At 37.4% G+C, this 26,614-nt stretch overlaps 1 protein-coding gene across 6 annotated transcripts in view; it reads right to left on the reverse strand.

The window, feature by feature from the left end:
* The window catches only part of TNS3 (tensin 3), a 244,295-nt gene that overhangs the window by 102,122 nt on the left and 115,559 nt on the right, over positions 1 to 26,614 (reverse strand). For 5 of the 6 annotated variants that reach the window (XM_063304224.1, XM_063304226.1, XM_063304222.1 and 2 more), the window contains 6 exons: positions 12,411 to 12,463; positions 11,604 to 11,778; positions 9,153 to 9,203; positions 7,990 to 8,112; positions 5,466 to 5,530; positions 1,855 to 1,938 (listed from right to left, as the gene is read on the reverse strand). In XM_063304224.1, coding sequence (XP_063160294.1) covers positions 1,855 to 1,938; positions 5,466 to 5,530; positions 7,990 to 8,112; positions 9,153 to 9,203; positions 11,604 to 11,778; positions 12,411 to 12,463 — 551 coding nt within the window. The remainder of the gene's footprint in view (positions 1 to 1,854; positions 1,939 to 5,465; positions 5,531 to 7,989; positions 8,113 to 9,152; positions 9,204 to 11,603; positions 11,779 to 12,410; positions 12,464 to 26,614) is intronic. The other variant, XM_063304223.1, reaches the window with a different exon arrangement.

A 26,614-nucleotide genomic window follows, 5' to 3' on the forward strand; every position in this document is an offset into this window, starting at 1 on the left:
ATCTCATGATGTATTTTTTATTTTTACTATTTGGCTGTAACAGTAACTTGTTCAGATTGTTCTGGCACTTATCTGTCTGATTCCAGTCAGCCTCCTGCTCTGCTCATCAATACCTAAGAAGTACTTATCATGTCATCATAAGTCCAAAAGGCTACAACTGGGATACATGATGGTGGTCAGAATGCAAAGGCTATTGTGAGTTGAGGCAGAACTATCCATCACTGATTCCTTTCCACCTTTCTCCCTTCCCCTTTTTAAAATTAGCAAGCATAAAAAGTTTTTATTTCTCTTGCAACCTCCCCACTTTTGGATCAGTGCTGCAATACCCTGTTTGAAACATGACTGAAGTCTGAAACAACAAATAAAGATCAGAGCTTCCTGGTGTATTTTAAATTTAAATCTGGGCAAGGCAATATATAACTTTCTGCTCCATCACTGAATGAAAATATGTCCAGAATTGCCTGGAACATACCAAAATCAGGTTTCATTGTGTGTCAAAAATGAAACAAATTTATTTTATTATTTTATTTTATTTTATTTTTATCCTGACTTTATTATATAATGTATATTTTACACTATACTAAATCATATACTATAATTTGACTTGAGAAAAATATTGGCTTGCAGATAGAACTGCTAACAGGTTATATCTGAATGAAACAACTTGCTTTCTTTGAATGCTGCCATTTAAGACCAAGTATTTCTGAATATTTTTTTGTATACCCTAGTGCCATTTGGCTTCTGTGAAACAACAACATTTATTTATTTTATTTATTATTAAGTAACAGCTTCAGGGATCCAATTTTCAGTGATGTAATGAATATTTGTTTAATTTGGATAACTTCATATTGTAGGTGATAACTTGTATGACTTAATATTCCTTCACGACAACGGGAAACTAACATTGTTGTATGCCGCCCAGAGTCGCCCTGTGGGAGATAGGTGGCCATATGAATGTGAACAATAAATAAATAAATAAAATGTCAGGAAGATGATCAGGCTAAAATCTTTTGGATAATATGTCACTTCTACATGGAGGACTTTTGATTCTTTGTTTTTAGAAGCACTAAATCACACAAGTTCACACTCATTGTTTGAAACCCACAGTACTGAGGACTAGGTCAGATATAAAGAGGAAAGATAAACAGTTTCTTGTACTTTCTTTAAAAGTCATGTTAATTCAAGAGCACAACATGCAATGAATTACTGTAGCCAAACGTTACTGCTGCACAAGAAGAATTATATGGGAATATTGTGATCAATGTAACCAGCTCATCAGTAAACTAATTCTCAAACCAAGCAGGGCAAATGCAGACTGGGTAGCACAAGGTTAAGGAAAGGAGCACAGGTTGGTACAGCCCTATGAAAATGAGGTGAAGAATAAAATATCTGTAAGGCACATAAGCATCAGGATTTGATGTTCTGCAGATCTGGGAAGGCAGTGAGAAAAAGCCAAAATAATCCAATTGCCTAATTGAATTGAATCCAATTGCCTAATTGATCAATTGCCTAAGATCAGGTCTTCCACCAATGGGATGTATAGCTCCTCTAAAAATGACATACATCTAATATTCCCAATGTCAAACACCTGAGAAAAATGGATAGCTTTATTGGTCCAAAGCAGACTTTTTTTTATAGCCAGATCCCAAATGTTCCAAAGAAACTAAAAGCAAGTCTGGAAATCATTGATGATTTACCTGTTTCCTTCTTTAAATCTAGCATATACACTTCCCAAAAAGGGAAAAAAGTTGAAAGAAGAGCAACATTTAAGAAACGTCCACCAACTGTGGTGAGGGGGAACAAGCATGGTATTTACTGAAACAGGAAGATAAATTAAGAGAGAAATTGAAATACCTTTTCTGGGATGGCTGCATTAAAGCAGAAACTTTATCATCAAAGAATTTCTTCATTGCAAATCTGTCCAGGGCTTGATCTGCACTGTTGTGAAAGAAAGAGAAAAAATGTAAATCCTTTGGGGAAGCAGCCTTGGAAGTAAAGGTTGTTACAAAGTGAATTGTGCCAAAGCATTGCAGTATATTGTGTTCTATTTGGCAAATGCATTTACTTCCAGATGTAACAGAAACAAATTGTAGCTGCTTTGAGGAATTCTTCAGCTGAGAAAAAAAACTAACATGTGCACTAATTAAAATGGTAATGCTTCTTTTTCCATCCCTTCTCAACAAAACAGTCTTTATATGGAAGCAATGTATAGAGTTCTACAACCTGGTACATAAAGATTGCTTTCAAAATAATATCTTTAAAAAATTTGTCCATGTGGTATTTGAAAATTATTTAAAATTAATGATCCTACTCAAAATAAAGTTTACGTCATTTATATCTGAAATTTCATTGATCTCAGTGAGATCTAAGTCAAAGAACACTATACGTTGAAATATAGTCTTCACTTGACATTTGTTCAACAATAATAGTAGTAAAGAAATCCAGCCCAGGCTTCATTGGATTGCCAAATCCCACCCTATATTAACCTCTTATATTTTAAGCAGCTAAGGGGGGGGGGCAGGGAAGAGTGAGAGAAAAATACTTAAGAGTTTTTTTCCCCAAAATCCTGAAGCATTAACAATTTCTCTTGACACTGTATCTGTTACCCTGCCACATAAAGAACAGGAAAGGTGATTTCTAAGAGATTCCAGTGGAAAACAAAAATTAGAGGGCCAGTGAATTATATGGGAGCTCCTAAAGCTGCAGTTGCTACTGCTAAAATTAGCCGAGCATGGATCCAATCAGACTTCTTCGTATGCAAGCTTTAAATGTATATGTTGCCTTATACTCTGCATGTTGGATTGTTATTCAGAAATATGGAAAGGGATAGGCAAAGTTTTCATACAGATCTTTTGTAACATTCCAAATAATTTTATGACATTCTGGGACTAGCATTCTGAGCATGAGGCACCATCCCTACTATATTTTCACTGGTGATAATATTTATTTATTTAGGACATTTACATGGCCACCCATTTACCAGAGAAACTCTGGGTGGCAAACAAGATAAAAACAAAACCAATTTCACAATCCACTAAAGAAGAACTAGGTTGAATTTCCCTAAAAATTCTCAATAACAGTGTAACAGTGTAACAAGCATGCCAACACTCATGTCAAAGTTCCAATAACACCCTGGCCTCAGTGCTCAGGGGGAGTAACTAGGTCTACACGGTCTTCCAGAAAGCCAGCAGATTCGGGGTTGTCTGTATCTCATTTATCAAATAAAATAATAAAATAAAATAAAATAAAATATTCGGTCTATAATGGAATAAAAAATCATCTGCAAATAACAGAATATTTAAAATATTATTATACAATAAACCACCCAAAGATTTAATATGGATTAAAGCATAAACTGTGTGTGTTACTCTTGCAAACACAAAATGCATCTTACCTAAATTCTTCCTCGTTTCATTAGAAATCACCAATTTTTCAAAATCTAAGATGGCCCCTAGACAATCATATTTATTTAATAACTGGATTATAACCTCTGTGTTCAGATGACAGAGCCACTGCCAACAACAGTTTAGCCAGGAATTAGTTTAGCAATTCCTCCTGTAAGCAGTGAGGCATCTGAATGCAATGGCTAGACCGATTAGGAACACTGAAATGCTAATGACTCTCTTTGGGTTGTTCCAGCTAGAAAAAAAAGCATTGTGCTGCCTAGGGTAAATCTGCTTGTTCCAACTAAGGGTCTTATTTTCAAACTGTGATTTTAAGAGAAAAAGACAGAGGTGCCTTAGAATCCTATTTAAGAGGGCTGTGCAATGCTTTGATTTGCATGGGAGCATAAATGTAACATCTTTCTACAATTCTTTTATGCAGACTGAGATTGGGCAACTGCTCTCTGCAGTGACTTTAAAAAGCTGTAAACAGTTGCTATATTTCTCCTCACACATGCAACAAATTAACCATTGTTATATAAAATCAAATCTTCACATCTGCTTCGGCTGTTCCACCCAAGAGAGCACCTCATATTTGCCCCGAGTTACCACACCCAGGTGGTGCAAATGTTTATTCTTCTAAGCAGGTTTGGGGTGTTTTCTTTTCCACTCAAAAATATAAGGTACTCAAGCCAATTGGTTTCCAAGTGATCTTGTCTACCTCACCTTCATTTTAGCCAATTGGTAGGTTGAGCAAAAGGGCTTTTGGGAAGGGGGGGCAGTACAGCCAAACTGATGGACTTATTCTCCTAAGTGGGATTTTATTGCTTCGAGAATGGAAATGTTCTGTCCTCAGATGTTTTTGTAGTACAAAGGGCTATTTCTTCTCAAGTACACTGTCTTCTCCTCCTCCATCATCAAGCTTCATACCTGGGCTGCCCTTCCAAGTCAACAGATAGTTGGCCAATCATTTGATGGCTGTAGGAGGCAGCTGAGATGTAACACTCCAATGGTATGACAGAATGATAGAAATAATTCAAAAAGTCATGTCCTGCATCTTTTCCTTTTACAGTTATTATGGGAGAATTGTGAAATTCATACTAGACTCTGTATTGAATTTATATATTTCTAGAAAATAAATATTTTCAAGATGGTACTGAAAGAAAGGTAGTTCAGGAGGAAGAACTGAAAGTGAACATACAGTATAGTAAAGAGAGTGGAATTCTTTTCTCCAGTGGAGTAAGGGTATTCGAGTTGGCAGAGAATGTGATTGTTGCTATAAATCAGAGGAATGTGGAAAAGAATGTGGCAGAGAAGGAAAGAAGATTGGAAGGCACATGCAGGTCGGAGCAGCAGCTAGGAGAATCAGGGACTGCTGTAGTTGAGAAATCCATGTGTGTAGAATTGGTAGTGGGATGTCAATGTGTGGCTCCCTGAGGAGAGAGGTTGAGTGGATATGGATTTTGAGAAAGAAGTATGCGTGCATGTTAACAGAAGTGAATAAGGGACTATGGCAGCTGAAGCCAGAGGAGGAACAGAGATGACTGAAAAGATCATGGTAGTGACAGGTAGAGGGAGGTAAGTTGGGATGTGGGCTACTCTCAGGGGAGGAAGATTGGAAATTTGAGGCCACCCTCCAGTTCTGGCTTCCTTTCTTCAGGACCATTACTACTCTCACTTCCATATAACAGAGGGGTTAAAAGCACACCATTTTTGCTTCTTTTGTCACCTGACAAGGGAGAAGTTTTGCCAGTTCAGTTGCTTCCTAGGTTGCAATCTCTTGACTCCCTCTTACCATGCTGAAAGTGAACAATTAAGAACCAAACTTACAGTCACACATATTTGTCTCATGACCCAGCTCTGGATTTTATTCATGATTACACTAGAGATGGCAAAGAAACAGAATCCTTGAACTGGTTATCTTTAGGTATCTTAATGATACTGATTAAAGGCAGTTAGGAAATAACCAAATAATCTTTCATTCTTGTTAGTTTTTATCTATATGTTGAAAAAAAATAATAAAGTTCTTTATTTAAAAAAATGGAAATAACCGAATAACCATTAAATGTTTTGTTATCTTACCTTGCAGATACATTTGTGAAGTGCATGTATGCTGAGATCACTACCCCTATTCTTCCTTTTCCACCCTGTACAACATAAAAAATAAATATATTTTATAGACTGGTAAAAAGAACAACATATATTATGTTTACTCTAGTTTTTAATAACTACAGACAATGTTTTCATTTTACATGACATTTTAGGATCACAACAAAGCTATAAATTACAGAAAAAAAATCTAAATATAACGTTAACAGTATTCTGTTAGCTATTCTAAGACAAGTCTAGGCATCTCTGCAATTTCTTGAACAGTATTCTGAAAAAAAGCATGTTTTCCAGCATATATTATGCACATAAAATTTCTTCTGATACTTATGATTTATAGCCAAGGTTGCATTTAATGAGCACTTTCACAATGTTTTGAGATCTTATTAAACATGTGGCATGCATTCAGTACATATTACTAATAGCAATTCTACTAGTCTTAACTTGTTTCAAAATTACTCAGAGAAGAAAGCCAGAAAACATGATAGCTAATTTAGAGTTTATTATAAATCAATAAAAATGGTATAGCTGCCTATTTGTTAAGGAAATAAAGAAAATTATATCATTAAAGAGCTACTTTAACGGCTATTACCAAAAACTATTTAGGATTAAATTAGATTTTTTTCCCCAAAATTAAGGTGGAAAAGTAATAGAAGGGGCAGAGTTAGAATTCAGGTTTAGGGGTCATAGTTTGCATATCAAATGACTTTAATCCCCTGGTATTCTGAGTTAAGGTCAAACACACGGATCAAATAGACTGTGGAATACCTCTGCTGTCTACGCTGTATGGATCCCCCAAACTTTCAAGTTAAATTCAGGGTGCTTGTTATTACACATGAATCCCTATACAGGCTGAACCATGCCTTTTTAAAGGAATTACTGCCCTTGTACATTGTATCTTGGGAGTTATTATTTGCGGCCAATGGCTACTACCATGCCATTGTTGAGGGAACAGCTCAGAAACTACCAAAGGAAAAAAAATCTTAGTTGTGACTCCAGTGCTATGGAATTCCCTACTCCTAATGAGTCTTCTCCAGCTAGTTCTAAAAATAAGATGCACATGTACTGATTTACCTTTATTTGTTTTATTTATTACCCTGATCCTGCTGGGCTTCCATAAAACCATAAACTCCTAGCTCGTTCAATAAGGCCTGTATGACAAGCATAAGTGTCCTAACAGTCAGAAATCACGCTGAAACGAGGAGTAGGTCTCTAGTGTTTATTACTGCTACATAAAACAGAATCCTAACAAACTGAAGAAGCGTGGGAAAACCCAGACAGATAAACCCCAAAAGTTAAGGTGGTCTGATCTGTGTCTCTTTGAATGGCTGCTTAATTCCTCAGTACTACGCATGCGTTTTCCCCCCTGGATAGAGGCCCCTTCCAGCTCGCCATCAGTACTCATGACAATAAGGTAGAGTAATTTGCTCCCTGATGGTTATTGTTGTGTTAATTATCTTCCCTGATGGGTCAGATATATTTTTCTTCCTTGATTGCTAAATGATGCAGTCGTTAAGTGAATCCAACCTAATTCCACAACTTTTTTTTGCGGTGGTTGTTAAGCAAATCACGCAGTTCCCCATTGATTTTAGTTGCCAGAAGCCAGCTCAAGGTCAAAAATAGCAATCACATGACTGTGGGATGCTGCGATGGTCGTAAATGCAAACTGGTTGCCAAGTGCCTGAATTGCAAACATGTGACTGTGGGGATGCTGTGACAGTCTTAAGTATGAGGACCAGTTGCAAGTTGGTTTTTCCAGTGCTGTTCTAAGTCTGAACTGTCGCTAAATGAATGGTCATTAAGTGAGGACTACCTGTAAGTGTGGTGGATGGAGAAAGTACAGAAACAATTTGAGAAGGGATATGGGGAGCAGTTGGAGGGTTTGTAGAACCATAAAAAGAAATAAATGTGTGTGTGTGTGTGTCTGTGTGTTTTGGCAGGGGGAAATGATCCAGAGAGAGAATTCTTAGGGTGTGACAGAATATTCAGAGGAGGACAGAAGGAGAGAATTTACATTGGTAGACTGGTGGAAAGAGAGTGAAATTTGGAAGGGTTATCCATGGGGAGGGAGCGAGGGAGGGAGGGAAGGAAGGAAGGAAGGATGGAAGGAAGGAAGGATATTTTGCATGTCAAACATAGAAAATGAGAAAAGAAATTTGTATCCAAAGGAATGGATTGTATTTGGGGCACATATGCCAGTTTTGGGGCTTTACACGCTACAGCAATACTATTGACAACTGACACTGCCCTATAGCAGTTACTGGGGATGGCATCTTTGACACTTTCTCATACTGCCAAATATGCCTCAAGAAACTTTTAAAAATTCTTTTCCAAAGCTTCCACAAACAGATGAAAGATACAGCCAATATATTTCAGTAGATAATTAATGCATCTGGAGATTTATTTTCCATAATATATGGGGTCAAAGATCCACAAGAGGCACACAGCTATTATATTATAATGCAGCAAGTTAACTGAAAGATTTGTAGCTGCAACTCACTTGGCAATGGATCACCACAACATGTTGAGAGTGACTGTTCAACCAGGATTCCATAGCCTTGCAAATGTTGCATATCTTATTCAGTGATGGGGCATGGAGGTCAGGCCAGCCCACATCCATAATCTGGAATAATTAAAAAGTGTTAGAAATGTATAAAGGCAAACTTTTTTTAGCAATTAACACAGGCTGGAGTCTAAAGTGTTTATGAACAGATTTTTTTTCATATTTTAATTTTCAGTAGCAATCTTTCCCACTTTAAAACTTATTTGTTCCCTATAAATAAAATATTGCGATGCTTTTAAAAATTATTTTAATAAAATGTCGTGCTTAAGTAGTCATTGGAGTCAATGAGGGAGTCTTTATCTTTTCACCTGTTAAAAAAAATATTCAAAATTCCATATGGAAACCATAAAAACATTACAAATAGAAGCCTTGACATATACACTATTCATCTGATTGCCAGAGGGGAATCCTAGAGACATTTTATTGAGCTAAAGCAATTCTATCTTGGTAACCTATCTTGCCATTAAGATGGGCACACTGCAACAGGTCAGGTGACCTGGTATCAAATACAGCTATAAAGTTTACCAAAGATTATCTGAAATAGCAATAACAACAACCTTGATATTGTTCTTCCAAACGCTAAATATTAAAAAAAGCATTAATCTAAATGAGAAGTTTTTGTGTATTGAGAAAAAAAAACATTAAAAAAAATTCATTCAACTGAAGCTACTAGGTATGCAGAGCAGTATGAGTACAAAAAATCCAGAAATGTAAATAAAGAGGGATGATTGCACTCTAAAAAAAAAGAAATCTGAGAGATAATTCAGAATCCCTGCAATAATTTTGTGGTTCATTGAGATTACACAATTGAAAATAATTGGATAATCCATAGTTGGACCATGTAACTTCTCTAAACAGCAATCCACTAATATAATAATGAGTATTGGAAAAAATATTTTCAGCAGGTATCTCTTGCTTAAAAATCACCTTGGAAAAATGTGCTAATTGAAGTGAAACTGTCCCTTGGCAATTTTGCTGGAAGCAGTCTAGCCAAGCCTCCTCAAAATTTCTGCTTACAATGTAAAAACAAGCAAGCAAACAAACAAACAAAACACACACACACACAAGCTCTAGACTTTAATATGAGCGCATGTTAATACCTTTGGGTTAAGCTTAGCAAAGTCATATCTTCTCTCAGAGAGGTTCAACACCTGTTCCAGAGGAAAGTATTTCAAGCATCAAAATTAATAATTTACACACTGCATCTAATACATTTGATAATGAAGTTATACAAATGTGGAAGTACCTTAAAAAGGCCATACATATGTCATAAAAGAAGTGTAACAAGCCTGGTTATTTGCATTATTCCAAAGTTATTTTCTTCTGATTTCGACAAAGCACAGAGGAACAATACAGTGTTGACTGCCAAGATTTTCCTTTACAAAGAAACGTAGGCATGATCCAGATCCAGATAAGCATTTCTTAAGGCCGCTGATTTCAGTGGGAAAAGCAAACACATTTTTAATTTCCTCTCCCTTTCAAATCCAAAGGACTTGGAAATACTTACCTTTAGTAGTACAAAAGCACATACAATGTATCCTGTGAGTTTTATTTGCCCTATTTGCTTCAGCTTGTAGTATGTAATATCTCCATAACAACAAAAGGCTGGGACTCATTTTTCTTTCTTTTATAAGATAAGAATTTGAGCTCATTATGATTTTATTTCTCTGTTGTTGCAAAGTGTTTTCCCTCCCACAGGCAGCAATTTTGTTCTATTTAATAACTTCCATACTTATCCTGGTATCTCCTATCTCAAATCAAAGTAACCAAGGGCGTGGAAGTACATATGTCTATTAATGGCTATTGCTATAACAGCTAAAAGCTAGATAGCATGCTCAGAGGCATGCTGGGAAACACCGGGCTTGTAAGCACGTAGCTGAGGACTACTAGAAACAGGATGCTCCACAAAATAAACTTCTGGTGTGATTCTTTGGAACTCTTTTTTACTTCAGAAGAGTTTAACAGTCCATTTTAATATACATGGAATCTACTGAAATTCACAGCAAATGCTTATATGAACTTCCATTATTAAATGGAAAATGTTAATATTGGCTCGATTTATACACTGAAAACTTCAGCAAACACATTTTTCACAGGGCTTAGCCCAGATCCTAAAGAATGTTACTTAAATAAGTTCCCACTGATATCAGTGAAGTTTATTTCCAAGTGTTTTATTTTTTTTTAATCTGTTCAATTGTGTCCAATTCTCAAAGATTGCCTGGACAAGTCCCTGCAGTTTTCTTGGCAAGGTTTTTCTGAAGTGGCTTGCTCTTGCCTGCTTCCTAGGGCTGAGAGAGAGGGACTGGCCCAAGGTCACCCAGCTGGTTTCACGCCTAGGTAGGACTAGAACTCACAGTCTCCCAATTTCTAGCCTGATGCCTTAACCACTACACCAAACTGGCTCTCGTTTTTGAGTCTGGGGACATCCAATTTCATGATTCATTAATACATTTTGCTCATACACAGAAAGCTTACTGTGAATGCATAGCACAGTACTGCATGTAGTCCATTTTATCCCACTTCATTCCTCTTTTTGTACACATGTATAAAAGAAACCAATATGGAATAGATTACTGAGATGTTTGAACCTGGGATTATAAAACAGCAGCAAATCTGTCTTGTTTGAAGCAGCAAATTTAAGTACAGGTTTTGAAGCCACAATAAATTATTCCCTTTTATCTACTCAAGCAAAAGAATAAGCACAGCAAACAGCTTTGCATTCAGTAACACAATGTGTATAAACAATAACTCATATTAGTATCTTGGCTTCTTATTATGAGTGAATGCTGCCACTATGATAGCATGTTGCATTCTAATAAAAGCAGAGAAAAGGAAAAGGGCCTTGCATACGATTTCTTAAACACACTAATTCCCTGATCAACATAAATAAAGCATAACTTCAAATGCATTGTGATACATGTTTCACTAGTAACTCAGATCCAATTTAATGGAAGACCACAAAAGGATCTGAAATAATAAGAGTTTGCAACTAAACAGATATAGTTGTTGAACAACATCTAGTTGTTGAACAACATCTCTGACAACATCTATTTTCTCTCCCCCCACACCTCCCGCAACTGTTTCCTGTTAACCAAATTCAGAATCTCAAATTCATCTATTTGTGTTTGAATGAACGCCATTCTGTGGAACAGGTTCTAACGCAGCAAAGCTGTGTTGGACCACAGATAATAACCTTTACTGCTAAAGACTGCCCCTTATTAGACTTTACTGCAAGTTTGAAAATTTCCAAAACTGCAAACCTGTTAATGCTGTGTTTTAGGGTCATTTCACACATTACTCACAACAATAACTAGTTGGACTAAACTACACACAAAGTGAGTAGTTTGGGCTAATACCGCATTTGGACATCATATTTGCAGGCAGAACTTGAAACTTTGTACCCCTAAAGTATTTTAACTATAAATATTTTATGTAAAGGAATACACAGTTATATCAGAGCACACTTAGTGGCCTAGATATATCAATAGATACATCATCTAATCAAGTATTTAGATGACAGATGACATCACAGAGATTGCATGTGCTCTCACCATGTAGTTGTCACCATGCCTGGATTTAAGCATGCGAGTTACATCTTGAAGGTTATGTAGGTACGTTTCCTCTGAACAGCTGCCTGGGAAAGATACAGCAATGATTCTTTCAGTGATGTAAGTCAGGTCCAGCTCATAACCTTCCTCCATAATGTGGTCAAAGTCTGTACTTCTGTGGAGAACAGGACAGAATAAGACAGCATTAAACAATTGTAAGAGGACATACAGTATTACACAGCAAGTAAGCTAAGATATTTAGAATATGGCCTTTGAAGAGAAGAGAGACTATATTTTTAAAAAAACTGAAAAAATGCCTTAAATACATATAAACAACAACTGTAACAGTTTAAACCAAGATATAAATATCCAACCAGTAGTTAGTGATTGGGGAAATGACAGGAAGAGAGAGAGAGTGCGCTATTAAAGGCTTCTTTTTACAATGTATTTTATATTATATCTTAGCTTGCATCTCTATTTTTGATCATCTTTACACAATGCCTATGCAATAATAAAACTAAGTTACATGGGTTATTCCATTTATTTTCAGTATTTTTTTTTCAAGTTTTTTCCCCCTTATCTCAGGAGTTAAATAGCTGCCAAGGAGTTTTGTCAGTTCTTAGAGGACATATCACAGCAGTAACTACTACAATAAGGAATTGTAATTCTGGCTACAGCACCTAATGCTAATTTAGTTTAACTTTCACTAACAAATGTTTGAGTGCTGCTAAATGTGGACTTCAACAGACACAAAATAGTTTTGTCTCTGGCATCTATAAATAAGGGGGGAGGTATTTAGAAAGTACTTACTCAGAGATTTTGTCACAACAGAGAGGTGAGTTTTTCAAAAAACTGCTGGAAGTCTGAAAACAAAAATAAAATATGAACAATTTTTCTGCCACAAGAAAACCTATGAGGATTATTTACATACATTTCAAAGAGAATTTCTATTGATTTGAACAAGTCAAGTATGTTGATGTTAATGTTTGAGAGTACTTAAAACTGGATGTAGTAGCTTTTTAAAATAGTCCAGAAATCTGATTTCTAACTGATCAGCTTCAGTGGACTAAGGGCCAACCATCTAACAACACTATCAGTAGATATTATAATATGTACACATGTAAGATACACAGAGATTTGGGGGAAAATATTCCTATTTTATTGCATATAAAGGGAATTAGCATTATTTTAATTGGGCTAGATCATAGCATGTTTCTTCATATTTGTTCCATTTCTTTATTTGTAAAATTCAAGTCAAAAATATTCAAATTATCCCATAATTCTAGAATTTCTGTTCCAGTGTGTAAATCACATACACCTTTTCTTCCCTCTGAACTAAATGGATTTCGATCTTACCAAGACAATTTTCAGCTGTAAAACACAGCAGTAACTAGTTTGGGAAAATATTAATTTTTAGTAAGATTCTCCTCAACAGGGAGAAAATTTCCTGAAGGTACATCCCACTGTGGTCCCTGTATGCAGTAATGGAGTCCTCCTATGTCTGTCTACACGAGAATGGATCATGCCCACAGTGAAAACACTAACTTGAAACACACTCACAATATACATAAACATAACTGCCAGTGGGGATAACCATCCTTTGTTTTCCATCGGAATATGATGGGAGGCATATCATTTCATACACCAAGCTATGGTTGTTGAATAAATCAGCAGTTTATTTCCATACTTAATGCTACATCATGGTTGACACACCACACAGTTTCAAAACCAAACAAATCCTATTGCTTAGCATAATGGTGGAAACCCTGCCTATTATCTTGAAATATTCTACAAGAAATGGAAATGCCAATAGTGTGACTGCTGTGATTGTAGCTCTATTGCTATTTGTTAGAGAAGGCTGAATGCAGATCAGGGAGATGACATTCCTGGATACATAATTTATAATGTTCTATTTCTTCATTCTCAGAACTAAGGGAAGGGATGGAATAAAGATGGAGCGTGCATATTTGTGAATCATTAAATTGAAATACGTATGTCTGAATTGAATCTCTCATCAGAAGTGCTGGTTACATTTGCAAGCTGGCTGACTCCGTGTGTGTGTGTATGTGCGTGCGCACACAGACCTGCCTGCCTGCCTTCCTGCAAGACAGTATTGACTCCTAGTGACTGCCTGGACAAGTCCCTGCAGTTTCCTTGGAAAGATTTTGAAGTGGTTTGGCAATTGCCTGCTTCCTAGGGCTGAAAGAGAGTGACTGGCCCAAGGTCACTCAGCTGGCTTTGTGCCTAAGGCAGGACTAGAAGTCACAGTCTCCTGGGTTTTACCCTAGTGCCTTAACCACTACACCAAACTGGCTCTTGGCTGACTGCTGCAATGGTATGAATCTAGATGTACTTGAAGTATGTTTAAGATAAGATATGTCCTGCTCCTGAAGTAGTCAAAACATACTGCATTTTGAATTAAATACGCAAGCACAAGTTATGTGCATATTTTAACTTAATCATTAGTTTGGAGATACATATCCAAGCCATATATGTGCCTCAGAAGTCATGCGCAATACTCACTGGCTGGAACTGGTGACATTATTAACCATTTTTTATGGCCCAGTTTAAAAAAACAAAAACAAAAACAGCATTTAAAAATTAGTTCTGTTTATTTAGTTTAAGATGGAGGGAGGAAACATACATGTCTACATTTATTTGAGTGAATACCATGGAAGAAAAGCGCACAGCTGACTTACAAATATTACATTAATTAGCTAGAACTATTTGCTGTAATATTAATTAACCAATTTGATATTAGTTACCTGTCAAAGAGTTAACAAAAGACAGGAAAACTACATTCAAGGTGAAAAAAGGCTTGGTAACTTCTGCGTATGCAACTCTTCTGTGTTCATAATAATCAGAATAACTGAAGTGCTGTTACAGTGTAGAGTGAAGTATATATTTTTATCTATGTATTTATATCCCATTTTTCAAAGCAAAGGTTTACAATATTAAACAGGTTTAATTAGAAATTATAATACAAATTCAATAAAATGAACAGCAAAGCATCAGGCATCAAAGCAGAACAAAGCAGATAAAAGGTCTTCATAAATAGGAAGGTATTCAAAGCACATTTAAAAGCAGTGAAGAAGGTAGCTTGACAACTCACCTTAAAGCCATTTTTATGGAACCTAACAACTGAAGTCTCAAAGTTACTATATGCAGCCTAATCTGTTTCTGATCTGCTATTCTGGGAAGAGAAATTGAGCCCAGTAGAATAGAGGCAAGCAAAATAAAAGTCTGAATGTATGCCATAACAGGGTTTAATGGCTTTTCTGCTCCTGTCCAATCTGCAACAGAATTCCATTTTGTATACCACTTGCAGCATGTGTGTTATAGGAAAACCTCTGAGGTTTTGTGAAGATTCACCAGAAGAGTGGGAGGCAAAATTACGCCATCTAGCAAAACAAAATAATTAGTTCTACTGCACATGCATAGGAAATATCATGTCCCATCTGTGGAAAACCTCTTATGACCTTCCTAAGAAAGATTAAGCAATTCTTTTTCAAAAATATTTCAAGAGTACTATATACTGTATAGTCAACCACACTTTGGAATCGTACAATATGCCCTTTCAAGGATCTGTTGTTTCCATGCTAAGAGATCTAAATAAATGGAATTCAGCTTTTGATTCCCTAGTAAGTGTTTCCCATATAATCCCCTTTATACATTGGACGAGGCTAAAATATGGGTTTATCTAGCCTTTTAACACATGGCATCCTGATCTAGAATGATCTGAAGCATGGAGGCCTTTTGGCACCCCTTTTTAATTTATATGTTTTTTAAAATCCATTCAATCATGTCAGATTCTCAGACTGCCTAGACAAGTCCTGCAGTTTTCTTGGCAAGGTTTTTCAGAAGTGGTTTGCCATTGCCTTCTTCCCAGGGCTGAGAGAAAGTGGATGGCCCAAGGTCTCCTAGCTGGCTTTGTGCCTAAGGCTGGACTAGAACTCATGGTTTCCTGGTTTCTAGCCTGATGCCTTTACCACTACACCAAAATGGCTCTATTTATACAATAAGGGGACCATTTTCTGCTTGTTCTGCACAGGATTTTTCTTCTTTCTATTGGCTCTCAAAAATGTTTTGTTTTACTCTGTGCAGATGCCATGACCCATCTCTCACTGCCAAAAGTGGGAGTGAATAGAAAGTTATTAAAGTCTGGCCAGAACTACAAAGAAGAAAAGCCTCAACTATGCTAAAATAAAAGTTATCAGTTTTTAGAAACAGCCTCCCAAATTGAAATGATCTGTCCACAGTTCTGCCATAAAACAGAATAAAAAGTTTAAATAGTTCAGCATCTGTTTCAGCAGAACAATGGCTTGGCATGCTCAAGGATATTATGCTTAAAAGATAATAGCAAAGACAATTCAGCTTATTTTATTATCCCAAAGTATATACAGGGTTGAAATGTAGGGTAGAATAACAACGTTGTCCAGGCTGTGGAAAATATACAGAACTGGGTTTTTTGCATGATTACTGATTCTTTTATCAGGATTCCAGCTATCCTAGATTGTCCTCCAGCACTATTATGTTACAATGTTTCCTCCTCCTCCTCCTCCTCATGCATTCTGTTGATTTTTAATCCTACTTTTGCCATTGCAAAAGATAGCCTGCTACATAAATCATAAACAAAAAATAAATCCTAATTTCAGGGAGTCCTTGAATTCATAATGCAATTACCACAAACCCATCTCAGTGAGAGTAGTAGATGCCAACATTCAGAAGAAATGAAACATCAGAAGACATAGAAATCATCATTCAGTGACCTATTCCAAGAGTCAGAAATTCACAGCCTATTGGTCACATGTGGCCCTTAAACTGAGGATCCTGCTCAGCAAGACCAGAGCATCAGGCAGATGTGCAGGATGGTTCATGGAAAGCACTCTAGGAAGAGGAGTGACCTGGTGACAGCAGCCTTGCAACTCACCTCAGCCCAACCTAGCAGGTCTCCAACTAACAGTGGGGCTTAATTGCTCAAGCTGCACAGTCAGTATCTCAAGGCCTCCAGCATCAAGCATGAACATGAATTTGATGAACTGTTCCCTCTATCCTTCCCCTTTGTTTCTCAACCAGCTACAGATTTTCCCAGCAGTGAAGAACATAGGAGTCCAGGTTGATGATAGATTGTCTTTAAAACCTTTTGTCAAAAAAGCTGTTAAAATTAGTTATTTCCATCTCCTGAATGTCTGCAGAATCCATTGGTTCCTCAATATTAAAACAGCCAAACTCTTGATTCATACCCTGGTTGGTCATGCTTGGATTACTGCAACAGGCTTTGGCTGAGTCACCTAAGACCTCACTCTACCCTTTGCTTCATGTCCATTGGATTAAAATTTAAGATACTAGTACAAATTTATATTGTCCTGGCCTTGTACCCTGCATATGGGCATACAGTTATTTGAAAGGTGTCTTGGTGGCCCGTATCCCTATGTGCTTGAAACCCATCATCAAGCCAGGAACATTTGGTTCTACTGCACAATACAGCTAAGAGCTTTTTCTCATATGGCTCTTGTACTATGGAACAGGTTCACACCAGAATTAGTTGAAATTGGACCACTTAATGTTAAAAAAACCAAAAACACTACAAATGTCTATTTTTCATAAGCTCTTATGAAAAATGATTTCTATTAATTCTTGCCTGTCATTTTAAGTGATTATAGAGTATTAGTATATGTTATAGACCATCTAGTGTAAAGCCTCCTTATTTTATATTATGAAGTTATTAATTACAATGCATTATTTCAACTATTATTTTATTTTGTCTGTACTGCACTTAATTATAAATGCATGAGTGATTGTAGAGTATGAAGAGGCAGATGGTGGTCAGATGTGGCATAACCACCATTAGGATGGTATCCTTGGTGGCTTGCAGTTCATCTTTGTGACAAATTTTATTATACAGGCTTCAGCATCTACAGTTTTGTTGTTTATTCGTTTAGTCGCTTCCAACTCTCCGTGACTTCATGGACCAGCCCACGCCAGAGGTTCCTGTCAGTCGTCAACACCCCCAGCTCCCCCAGGGATGAGTCTGTCGCCTCTAGAATGTCATCCATCCATCTTGCCCTTGGCCGGCCCCTCTTCCTTTTGCCTTCCACTCTCCCTAGCATCAGGATCTTCTCCAGGGTGTCCTGTCTTTTCATTATGTGGCCAAAGTATTTCAGTTTTGCATTTAATATCATTCCCGCAAGTGAGCAGTCTGGCTTTATTTCCTGGAGGATGGACTGTTTTGATCTTCTTGCAGTCCAAGGCACTCTCAGAACTTTCCTCCAACACCACAGTTCAAAAGCATCAATCTTCCTTCTCTCAGCCTTCCTTATGGTCCAGCTCTCGCAGCCATATGTCACTACGGGGAACAACATTGCTTTAACTATGCGGACCTTTGTTGTCAGCGTGATGTCTCTGCTCTTAACTATTTTATCGAGATTTGTCACTGCTCTTCTCCCAAGGATTAAGCGTCTTCTGATTTCCTGACTGCAGTCAGCATCTGCAGTTATCTTCGCACCTAGAAATACAAAGTCTTTCACTGCTTCTACATTTTCTCCCTCTATTTGCCAGTTATCAATCAAGCTGGTTGCCATAATCTTGGTTTTTTTGAGGTCTAGCTGCAAGCCAGCTTTTGCACTTTCTTCTTTCACCTTCATCATAAGGCTCCTCAGTTCCTCTTCGCTTTCACCAATCAAAGTGGTATCATCTGCATATCTGAGATTGTTAATGTTTCTTCCAGCAATTTTAACTCCAGCCTTGGATTCCTCAAGCCCAGCTTGTCGCATGATGTGTTCTGCATACAAGTTGAATAGGTAGGGTGAGAGTATACAGCCCTGCCGTACTCCTTTCCCAATCTTAAACCAGTCCGTTGTTCCGTGGTCTGTTCTTACTGTTGCTACTTGGTCATTATACAGATTCTTCAGGAAGCAGACAAGATGACTTGGTATCCCCATATCACTAAGAACTTGCCACAATTTGTTATGGTCCACACAGTCAAAGGCTCTAGAATAGTCAATAAAACAGAAATAGATGTTTTTCTGAAACTCCCTGGTTTTTTCCATTATCCAGCGGATATTGGCAATTTGGTCCCTAGTTCCTCTGCCTTTTCTAAACCCAGCTTGTACATCTGGCAATTCTCGCTCCATGAATTGCTGAAGTCTACCTTGCAGGATCTTGAGCATTACCTTACTGGCATGTGAAATGAGTGCCACTGTTTGATAGTTTGAACATTCTTTAGTGTTTCCCTTTTTTGCTATGGGGATATAAGTTGATTTTTTCCAATCTGATGGCCATTCTTGTGTTTTCCAAATTGCTGGCATATAGCATGCATTACCTTGATAGCATCATCTTGCAAGATTTTGAACAGTTCAGCTGGGATGCCGTCGTCTCCTGCTGCCTTGTTATTAGCAATGCTTCTTAAGGCCCACTCAACCTCACTCTTCAGGATGTCTGGCTCTAGCTCACTGACCACACCCTCAAAGCTATCCCCGATATTGTTATCCTTCCTATACAGGTCTTCTGTATATTCTTGCCACCTTTTCTTGATCTCTTCTTCTTCTGTTAGGTCCTTGCCATCTTTGTTTTTGATCATACCCATTTTTGCCTGGAATTTACCTCCAATGTTTCTAATTTTCTGGAAGAGGTCTCTTGTCCTTCCTATTCTATTGTCTTCTTTCACTTCTGCGCATTGCTTGTTTAAAAATAATTCCTTATCTCTTCTGGCTAACCTCTGGAATTTTGCATTCAATTGGGCATATCTCCCCCTATCACTGTTGCCTTTTGCTTTCCTTCTTTCTTGGGCTACTTCTAGTGTCTCAGCAGACAGCCATTTTGCCTTCTTGGTTTTCTCTTTCTTTGGGATGTATTTTGTTGCCGCCTCCTGAACAATGTTGCGAACTTCTGTCCATAGTTCTTCCGGGACCCTATCTACTAAGTCCAGTCCCTTAAATCGATTCTTCACCTCCACTGCATATTCCTTAGGAATATTAGTGAGCTCATATCTAGCTGATCTGTGGGTCTTCCCTAATCTCTTTAGTCTGATCCTAAATTGTGCAATAAGAAGTTCGTGATCGGAACTACAGTCAGCTCCAGGTCTTGTTTATACCGACTGTATAAGATGTCCACCACCTTTGGCTGCAGATCCTCATAGAACTGCTCTACTTCAGCTTCTTCAGCATTTGTGGTTGGGGCGTATATTTGGATCACTGTGATGTTAGATGGCTTGCCCTGAATTCAAATTGAGGTCATTTTATCATTTTTTGGATTGTATCCAAGCACTGCTTTAGCCGCTTTACTATTAATTATGAAGGCTACTCCATTTCTTCTGTGGTCCTCTTGTCCACAGTGATAGATCTGATGGTCATTTGATGTGAAGTGGCCCATTCCAGTCCATTTCAGTTCACTGATGCCCAAAATGTCTACCTTTAATCTTGACATCTCACCAATAACCACATCCAACATTGGATTCGCCGTTCACCACCAGCACCATTGGCCGCTAGCCGTCCTTTCGGCTTTGAGCTAGCTGCATCATCACATCTGAGGCTAGTTGAACTCATCCTCTGTTCTTCCCCAGGAGCATTTTGACCATCTTCCGACCTGGGAGTCTCATCTTCCGATGGTATACCGACATATCTCTGGTTGTACTGATCCATTTAGTTTTCACGGCAAGAATACTGGGGTTTGCCATTACCTTCCCCAGGGATTGCATTTAGTCTGACCTCTCTGTCATGACCTTCCTGTCTTGGGTGGCCCTTCACAGTTTAGCTCATGGCATCATTGAGGTGCTCAAGCTCCAGCACCACAACAAGGTAACGATCCTTTGCTGAAGAACATCTACAGTAGCTACGATATTTTCTGGAGACTATCAATGGCTTGTAGTATTATTAGAAAGTCCCCAGTATTCTGATGGTGATTTGGAATGAAAGTGGCATGTGGTCTGAAAATAGAATTTGTATATTGATTTATTGTGATTGTACAGTTTTTGAAATGATAGTGCATACTGTTTCCTGGTTTCTTTACTTTGGATTTTTGATGCCTAGCCAAATCTCCAGAAGCAGATCTAGTTACAACTGGTCTTGTTGACTAATTGTAACTAGACTTGTCCCTCCATCAAATTATACATTTCTTTTGTTGTTTTTGCATAGGATCTGAGGATAGGAGTCCATAAAAGATGACGCTGGAAAAATTTCTCTCAGTCTCTGTATGTAATTTGGTTTGTTCATGATGACAACAGAACAGCTTCTCCTACTGGAAATACTAAAAATATGTTTGCATGCTGATACAGGTCTTTTCTATCTCTTTGATTCTCTCAGAAAACCACTCCAATCCCCTGGGAATTTGAATACAGAATACATCCCAGAGCAACAAAAGGAAAAAAGTAATGTGCTCACCCCAGGAAGCTTACAGTGTGTGGAAGGAAGGAAGGAAGGAAGGAAAAGAGGGAGGGAGGGAGGTGTACTTCCATATGCATGTTTTAATACATGTCTAGATTTTAATATTTTTGTTATATGGGGTGAGTTTTCAGTTTTACGTTGTTTGAAGTTCACAGATAAATACTTTGGCTTCAACCCTGAAAAGAAATGTTTCCTCAATGGTGAGGTCATCAAGCTTTTAGTCAATTAAACATAGAGTGTTCTTTCTTTCTTCTCAGCCACCTCTTGACCCAAACTGCACATATTTAGCTATATAGAATCAATTATTTCCTCCTAGGCTTTTCTAGCTGAATGAACACTTACAAATGTATCAATGATGATTCCCCCACACTTAAAAAAATTCATCAGGTATTTTTAATGATATAATTACAAACTATTTTCTACTGTTGGTTGGAATCTGTTTTTTGGTACAATGTCTGCAAACGTCTGAGGTTTTCTTGTTTGTTCTAGTTGCTTATTAGACAAGCCAAGGTCAAACTCAATCTCCACCTCCTGAGTACATACAGGCTTATTGAGAAATGTTAAAGAAGCAGTGGTTATAATTGAACTCTGAATGTATTACATCCCCATGTATGGCATTATTTCTAGTATTTGGGGGGCTCCCTCATCGGGAAGAGATGGAACATGCCTACTGAAAATAAACTGTAACATTTCAATGGTCCATGCAAAAGTACAATGATATTTGCAGGTATTTTTCAAGAGATTAAAACTACTGAACAGGGGTAACAGAATATTCTTATTAACAGACAGAAACATTTCCAGGAAAGTCCATCATTTTAAGTCAAGATGCTAGAAACAGAACCTGAGATCCAATACAAGTGAAAATATGATCTGTTATTGAAAATTAGCCCCTGTTGTTTCTATTTGATCCCCCAGTAATCAACCCAGTGACTGGCGCATATATTTGATGCAAACTAATGTATAATGAACAAAAAAGCTAAAATGATATTGTTTGGACTTGTTACACTGATGCCTTCATCTCTTCTGTCAAACCTGTGGAAATTAACCACTTACATAGTTCTAGGTAAAATATGGCAATAGATCCCACTGTTCCTCATCAATGCCTGAAAAGTTCCTAGTTCTATTTTTAATCCATATGACTATATTTTTAGTATCCATTTATTTGTTTCTAATAAGCTTATAAAGAAGCCAGAATAGTTATGTTTCCAAAACTATATTGTGAGACTGACACTGTCCATACCTTATTTACCATTATAAGGGCATCTATGTAAGCTTATATATTCTTAATTTTAAGAAGGACTCTGGAGAAGATAGGAGTGGATATCTTTATGAGGTAAAAGCTGAAAAAGAGGCAAGGGAGGGAAAGTGGGATTTCCAGCATGGATATCCTCATTAGTGATGGCAAGAACCTCTTGTCATTCTTTCACAGGCTTCATTCACTCTCCATGCTATTGGCCAGTATCCTGATTTTGGACAACTGTAATCTTACTACTACCGTTCACCAAACATCTCAATACAATATTTAATAATTCATACATTCAGCTACAAGACAACCCATATGCTGAGGTCTGCCTCTTTCAAAAGCACTTCCTACTTTGTTCTTATTTCCTTCCCTATCTCCATTAAACTGTAGTTCTATATGTAACCTTTGTCTTAGATTTAAAATGTTTGCATTGCTCTGTCAAAATCTCTGGCAGAAGTCATTTCGGTAAGAGGGGTAACAATGTACAGTTACCAGCTTCAATTATAAATCCAGCAAAGAAAAAAAAGAGAGGTGAATGTCACTGCTCTTGTTACATGGTTTACAAAATGATCACAATGCAACCAGGAAGGCTGCAAAGAAGACAGGTAGATCTTTTTTTTTTTCTTCCATTCAGAGGATGTTTGTAGCTACATGGCTAGGGATTATCATGTATGCTAGATCAAAACATTAGAGAACAGAAAAATGTTAAGTGCACATTGATATCAATTACATTTTTATCCTGCTGTTCTAAAGAGCATCGGCTTAACCACAAGATCATACACTCACTAGTCAATTCTGAGATAAAAGGATAATTTGTGATGATAAAGATGAAAATAGAGACTCCTGGCAACTAAGCAACCATAAGTAGCATAAGAGCGATTAAATATCATACTGCCAGGATATAGTTCTAATATTACATTTCCTTAACATTGATATATATTCCCAATGTTATATTTATAGGACTAGGTTGTAAAATGCCTATTTCTTTGTTGCCTAGTATGTGCTAAAATATGAAGGGATGCGGTGGCGCTGCGGGTTAAACCGCTGAGCTGCTGAGCTTGCTGATCGGAAGGTCGGCGGTTCAAATCCGCGTGACGGGGTGAGCTCCCATTGCTAGTCCCAGCTCCTGTCAACCTAGCAGTTCGAAAACATGCAAATGTGAGTAGATTAATAGGTACCGCTTCGGCGGGCAGGTAACGGCGTTCCGTTTAGTCATGCCGGCTACATGACCACAGAAGGGTCTACGGACAAACGCCGGCTCTTTGGCTTGAAACGGAAATGAGCACTGCCCCCTAGAGTCGGACACGACTGGACTTAATGTCAAGGGAAACCTTTACCTTTACCTTTACTATGCGCTAAAATATTTGATAATCCTAGTAAGAACATGCAATTCTCAGGATATATGACCCTGAACCCCTCACAAAAACTAATGGACTAAGTTCAGGAGATGACTAAAACTATATCCTGGGAACAGGGCAGGGCTGACTAGCTAGCAGATTCCTGAAATCCCACAGTGCAACATTTGTGGCAAACTGTACTTATGTATTTTTGAACAAACTAAAGAGAATGCCACATGCGGCAAGCAACAGATCTAACCTTCAACAAACACTCCATACTAATAACACATTAAAAAGCAGCTATGCTGATGTATAAACAAGCTTGGGAAAATCTAAGTAAGGAGACAACTAATCTTACTTTCCTGTTGCATACAGTGATAGTGTAAGAATTACAAACCACTTCTTTCAAATAAGAACTTTCTAACAATTTTACATAACTTCCAATCCAAAATATTCTCATCTGAAGAATGTAAGAATATGTATTAATTTCCTATAAATTAAAAAGTGTTCACTAAAATACTATAAAGAAATTTGCCTCAGCTACAGAAAATACACATGCATGCACTAATAACTGTGCAATGATAATTAAATTTGTACGTATAACTAATTTACATCTCAGTGTTAAAATTTCTGACCTTTTTTATTTAACATAAAGATTAATGTTGTTGCAAAAGTATAAACTAGCATTGAAACTTACTTGTTCTGAAGGTAATTCTTGTACGAGATAAGAAGTTCCAGATTGGTTAGAAACACTAGGTCACCAATCAATCATAAATACAAAAGGAACTTGAAAACTGGTCCTTTTCATTAAATGCATTAATTTAGAGAAATGACGCTGCAAACTTCAAAGCTTTGAGCATACTCTTTGAATGTTGATAAACGGCAGTGAAAATGACTTTCAACTGTAAGTATATATGCATACATACACCAATACTATGTTTGCCCAAGGTTAAGAACACCACCCTTTGCCCAAGAAAATGTAGATCTACTACAATATATTTGATAGCATGGTAAAGCTTTTAAGCAGACTGAATTCACTTCAAAGCAATGAAATGCCAGAAACTTCCTAGCCAAAAAAAAAAAAAAGGTGGCGGGGGGGCAAATTTAACATATTCAATCACAAGGTCATTAGAAGATCAAATTCCCTTCTATAAAGACGATTCCTAGTTTATAATTCAAAAACCATTCAGGTTTAAATGCTTGCAACCCATCCTTGTAATTATAAATTGGGAACTGAGCTTTTAAAACAAAACTAAAATCTGGTCCTTTCCAATTGCCACGTCTGAATGTATTGCAGAGATATGCTACTATTGAAACATTAAACAGCCTTGTTGTGCTTAAGAAATTTAAAATAGTGGTCACTGTTTTTGCTGAAGACAATTACAGCTGTCCTTTCAGTAATATGTGATCTGCATCAACACTTGAGAACATAAATTGAGTAAGAGATATTTTTATATCCAAGTCTAAAAACTGGAAGTACAAACTGACTCTCAATGAACAGGAACATAGGGCTGATAAAAGCTAAGATTGTTAAGTACACTCCTTTCTCCCCCAAAGCTAGTACTTTCCAAATGACATAAGAGCAACCAAAAGGAGCTGTAAGATTTACCCACTGCAATCAAGTCTGTTTGCTTTATCCAAGGGTGAAGAAGGGTATCCTTCTCTCTTTCTCACTCTCTCACACACATAAATAAATATGTAAATAAAGGAATTATCCAAACTAAATGTCCACTTAAATCCTATGAGGAAGTGAAGAGTTATTCAGCACAATGGACAACCTATAATAGATTTCAGCAGTCAAGCAGCACATAAGAAATCTGGGTATGCTTTACTAACTGGCCTGGCCCTTTAGCCATTTAGAAAATACAGGCAAGCATAAAAGAAGCGATGGCCAATGTCACAGAATTTGTCAGCTAGATTTTTTTCCCTACTAATTCCTTCTAGCCTCTGAAATTCAACCAAGCAACTAAGCAGAGATAGATGCCCTGGGGAATACCTACCATCCAGACCCTTACATTACTTTGCAATATTTTAATGTTCTGTTTTGTTTTAATTGACAAACTTAAGTAGGAAGAAATAAGACCAATATTTAGCTTCCTGTTTATTTATAAAAATGTTTCTCAGCCCCAGGCCCCAAATTGCACAACCGCTTTTATCCCCCTTTTAGAAATGTTATTCTTGCCCAGAATGAAGACAAAGCTGAGCTACAGTAATAGTGAACATCCTGGGGAGATGGCTGGTGGGAGGGGAAGGGGGAATGTGGGAAGGTCAAGGAGCAATGTCATTAGTTTTCATTCAGGAAACTGTAGGGTTTGTGATTGGCTGGACCCACAATAGCAGTGATTTTGTGTATAGCCAAGCAATCTGCCATTTTCTGAAAGCGCCAATAACATGCCTTCTCAATTTCTAATGTATTGGCAATGCAACAATGTTGCCTATCCCTGGTAAAAGGAAAGAATGAAACATACAGCAACAGGCAGGGAGCTTTCTATCCACAGTCTCAGGAGACTGGCACTCTGCAACAAGCTTCTATTGAGTTCAGGGCTTCTTTCTGAATCACTATATTAATTACAAATAAGATCTGCAGTGTTTCTACATATACTTTGGCTTCTGCTCTACAGAAACTATACATGTCAACCTGAGCCCTTGCCTTTCATTGTTCTCAGCTCTGGGGGGATAATTCTGTGACTAGCTCTTACATATGATGAGAGATGTCAAATTCCCCTAAATTTTGAAGCCATGGAAAACCAGGATTTTTTTCCCTTTTCAGGGAATAACAAGGGAAAGTAGGAATGAATGAATCTTTATTACAGTCAAAGACCAGAGATAGAAAGTATAACTGAAAACAGCTAAAAAAAATCACTAAATAAAAGTAGAATAATACAGGCAATTTTAATAGTTGGTATAAAAAGTAAAGATCCTTCAGCAAAAGATCGTTACCTTGTTGTGGTGCTGGAGCACCTCAGTGACGCCATGAGCTAAACCATGAAGGGCCACCAAAGAAGGGAAGGTCATGACAGAGAGGTCAGACTAAAAATGATCCCTGGGGAAGGT

This window comes from Candoia aspera, chromosome 4 (genome assembly GCF_035149785.1).
Source record: "Candoia aspera isolate rCanAsp1 chromosome 4, rCanAsp1.hap2, whole genome shotgun sequence".
NCBI lineage: Eukaryota > Metazoa > Chordata > Lepidosauria > Squamata > Boidae > Candoia > Candoia aspera.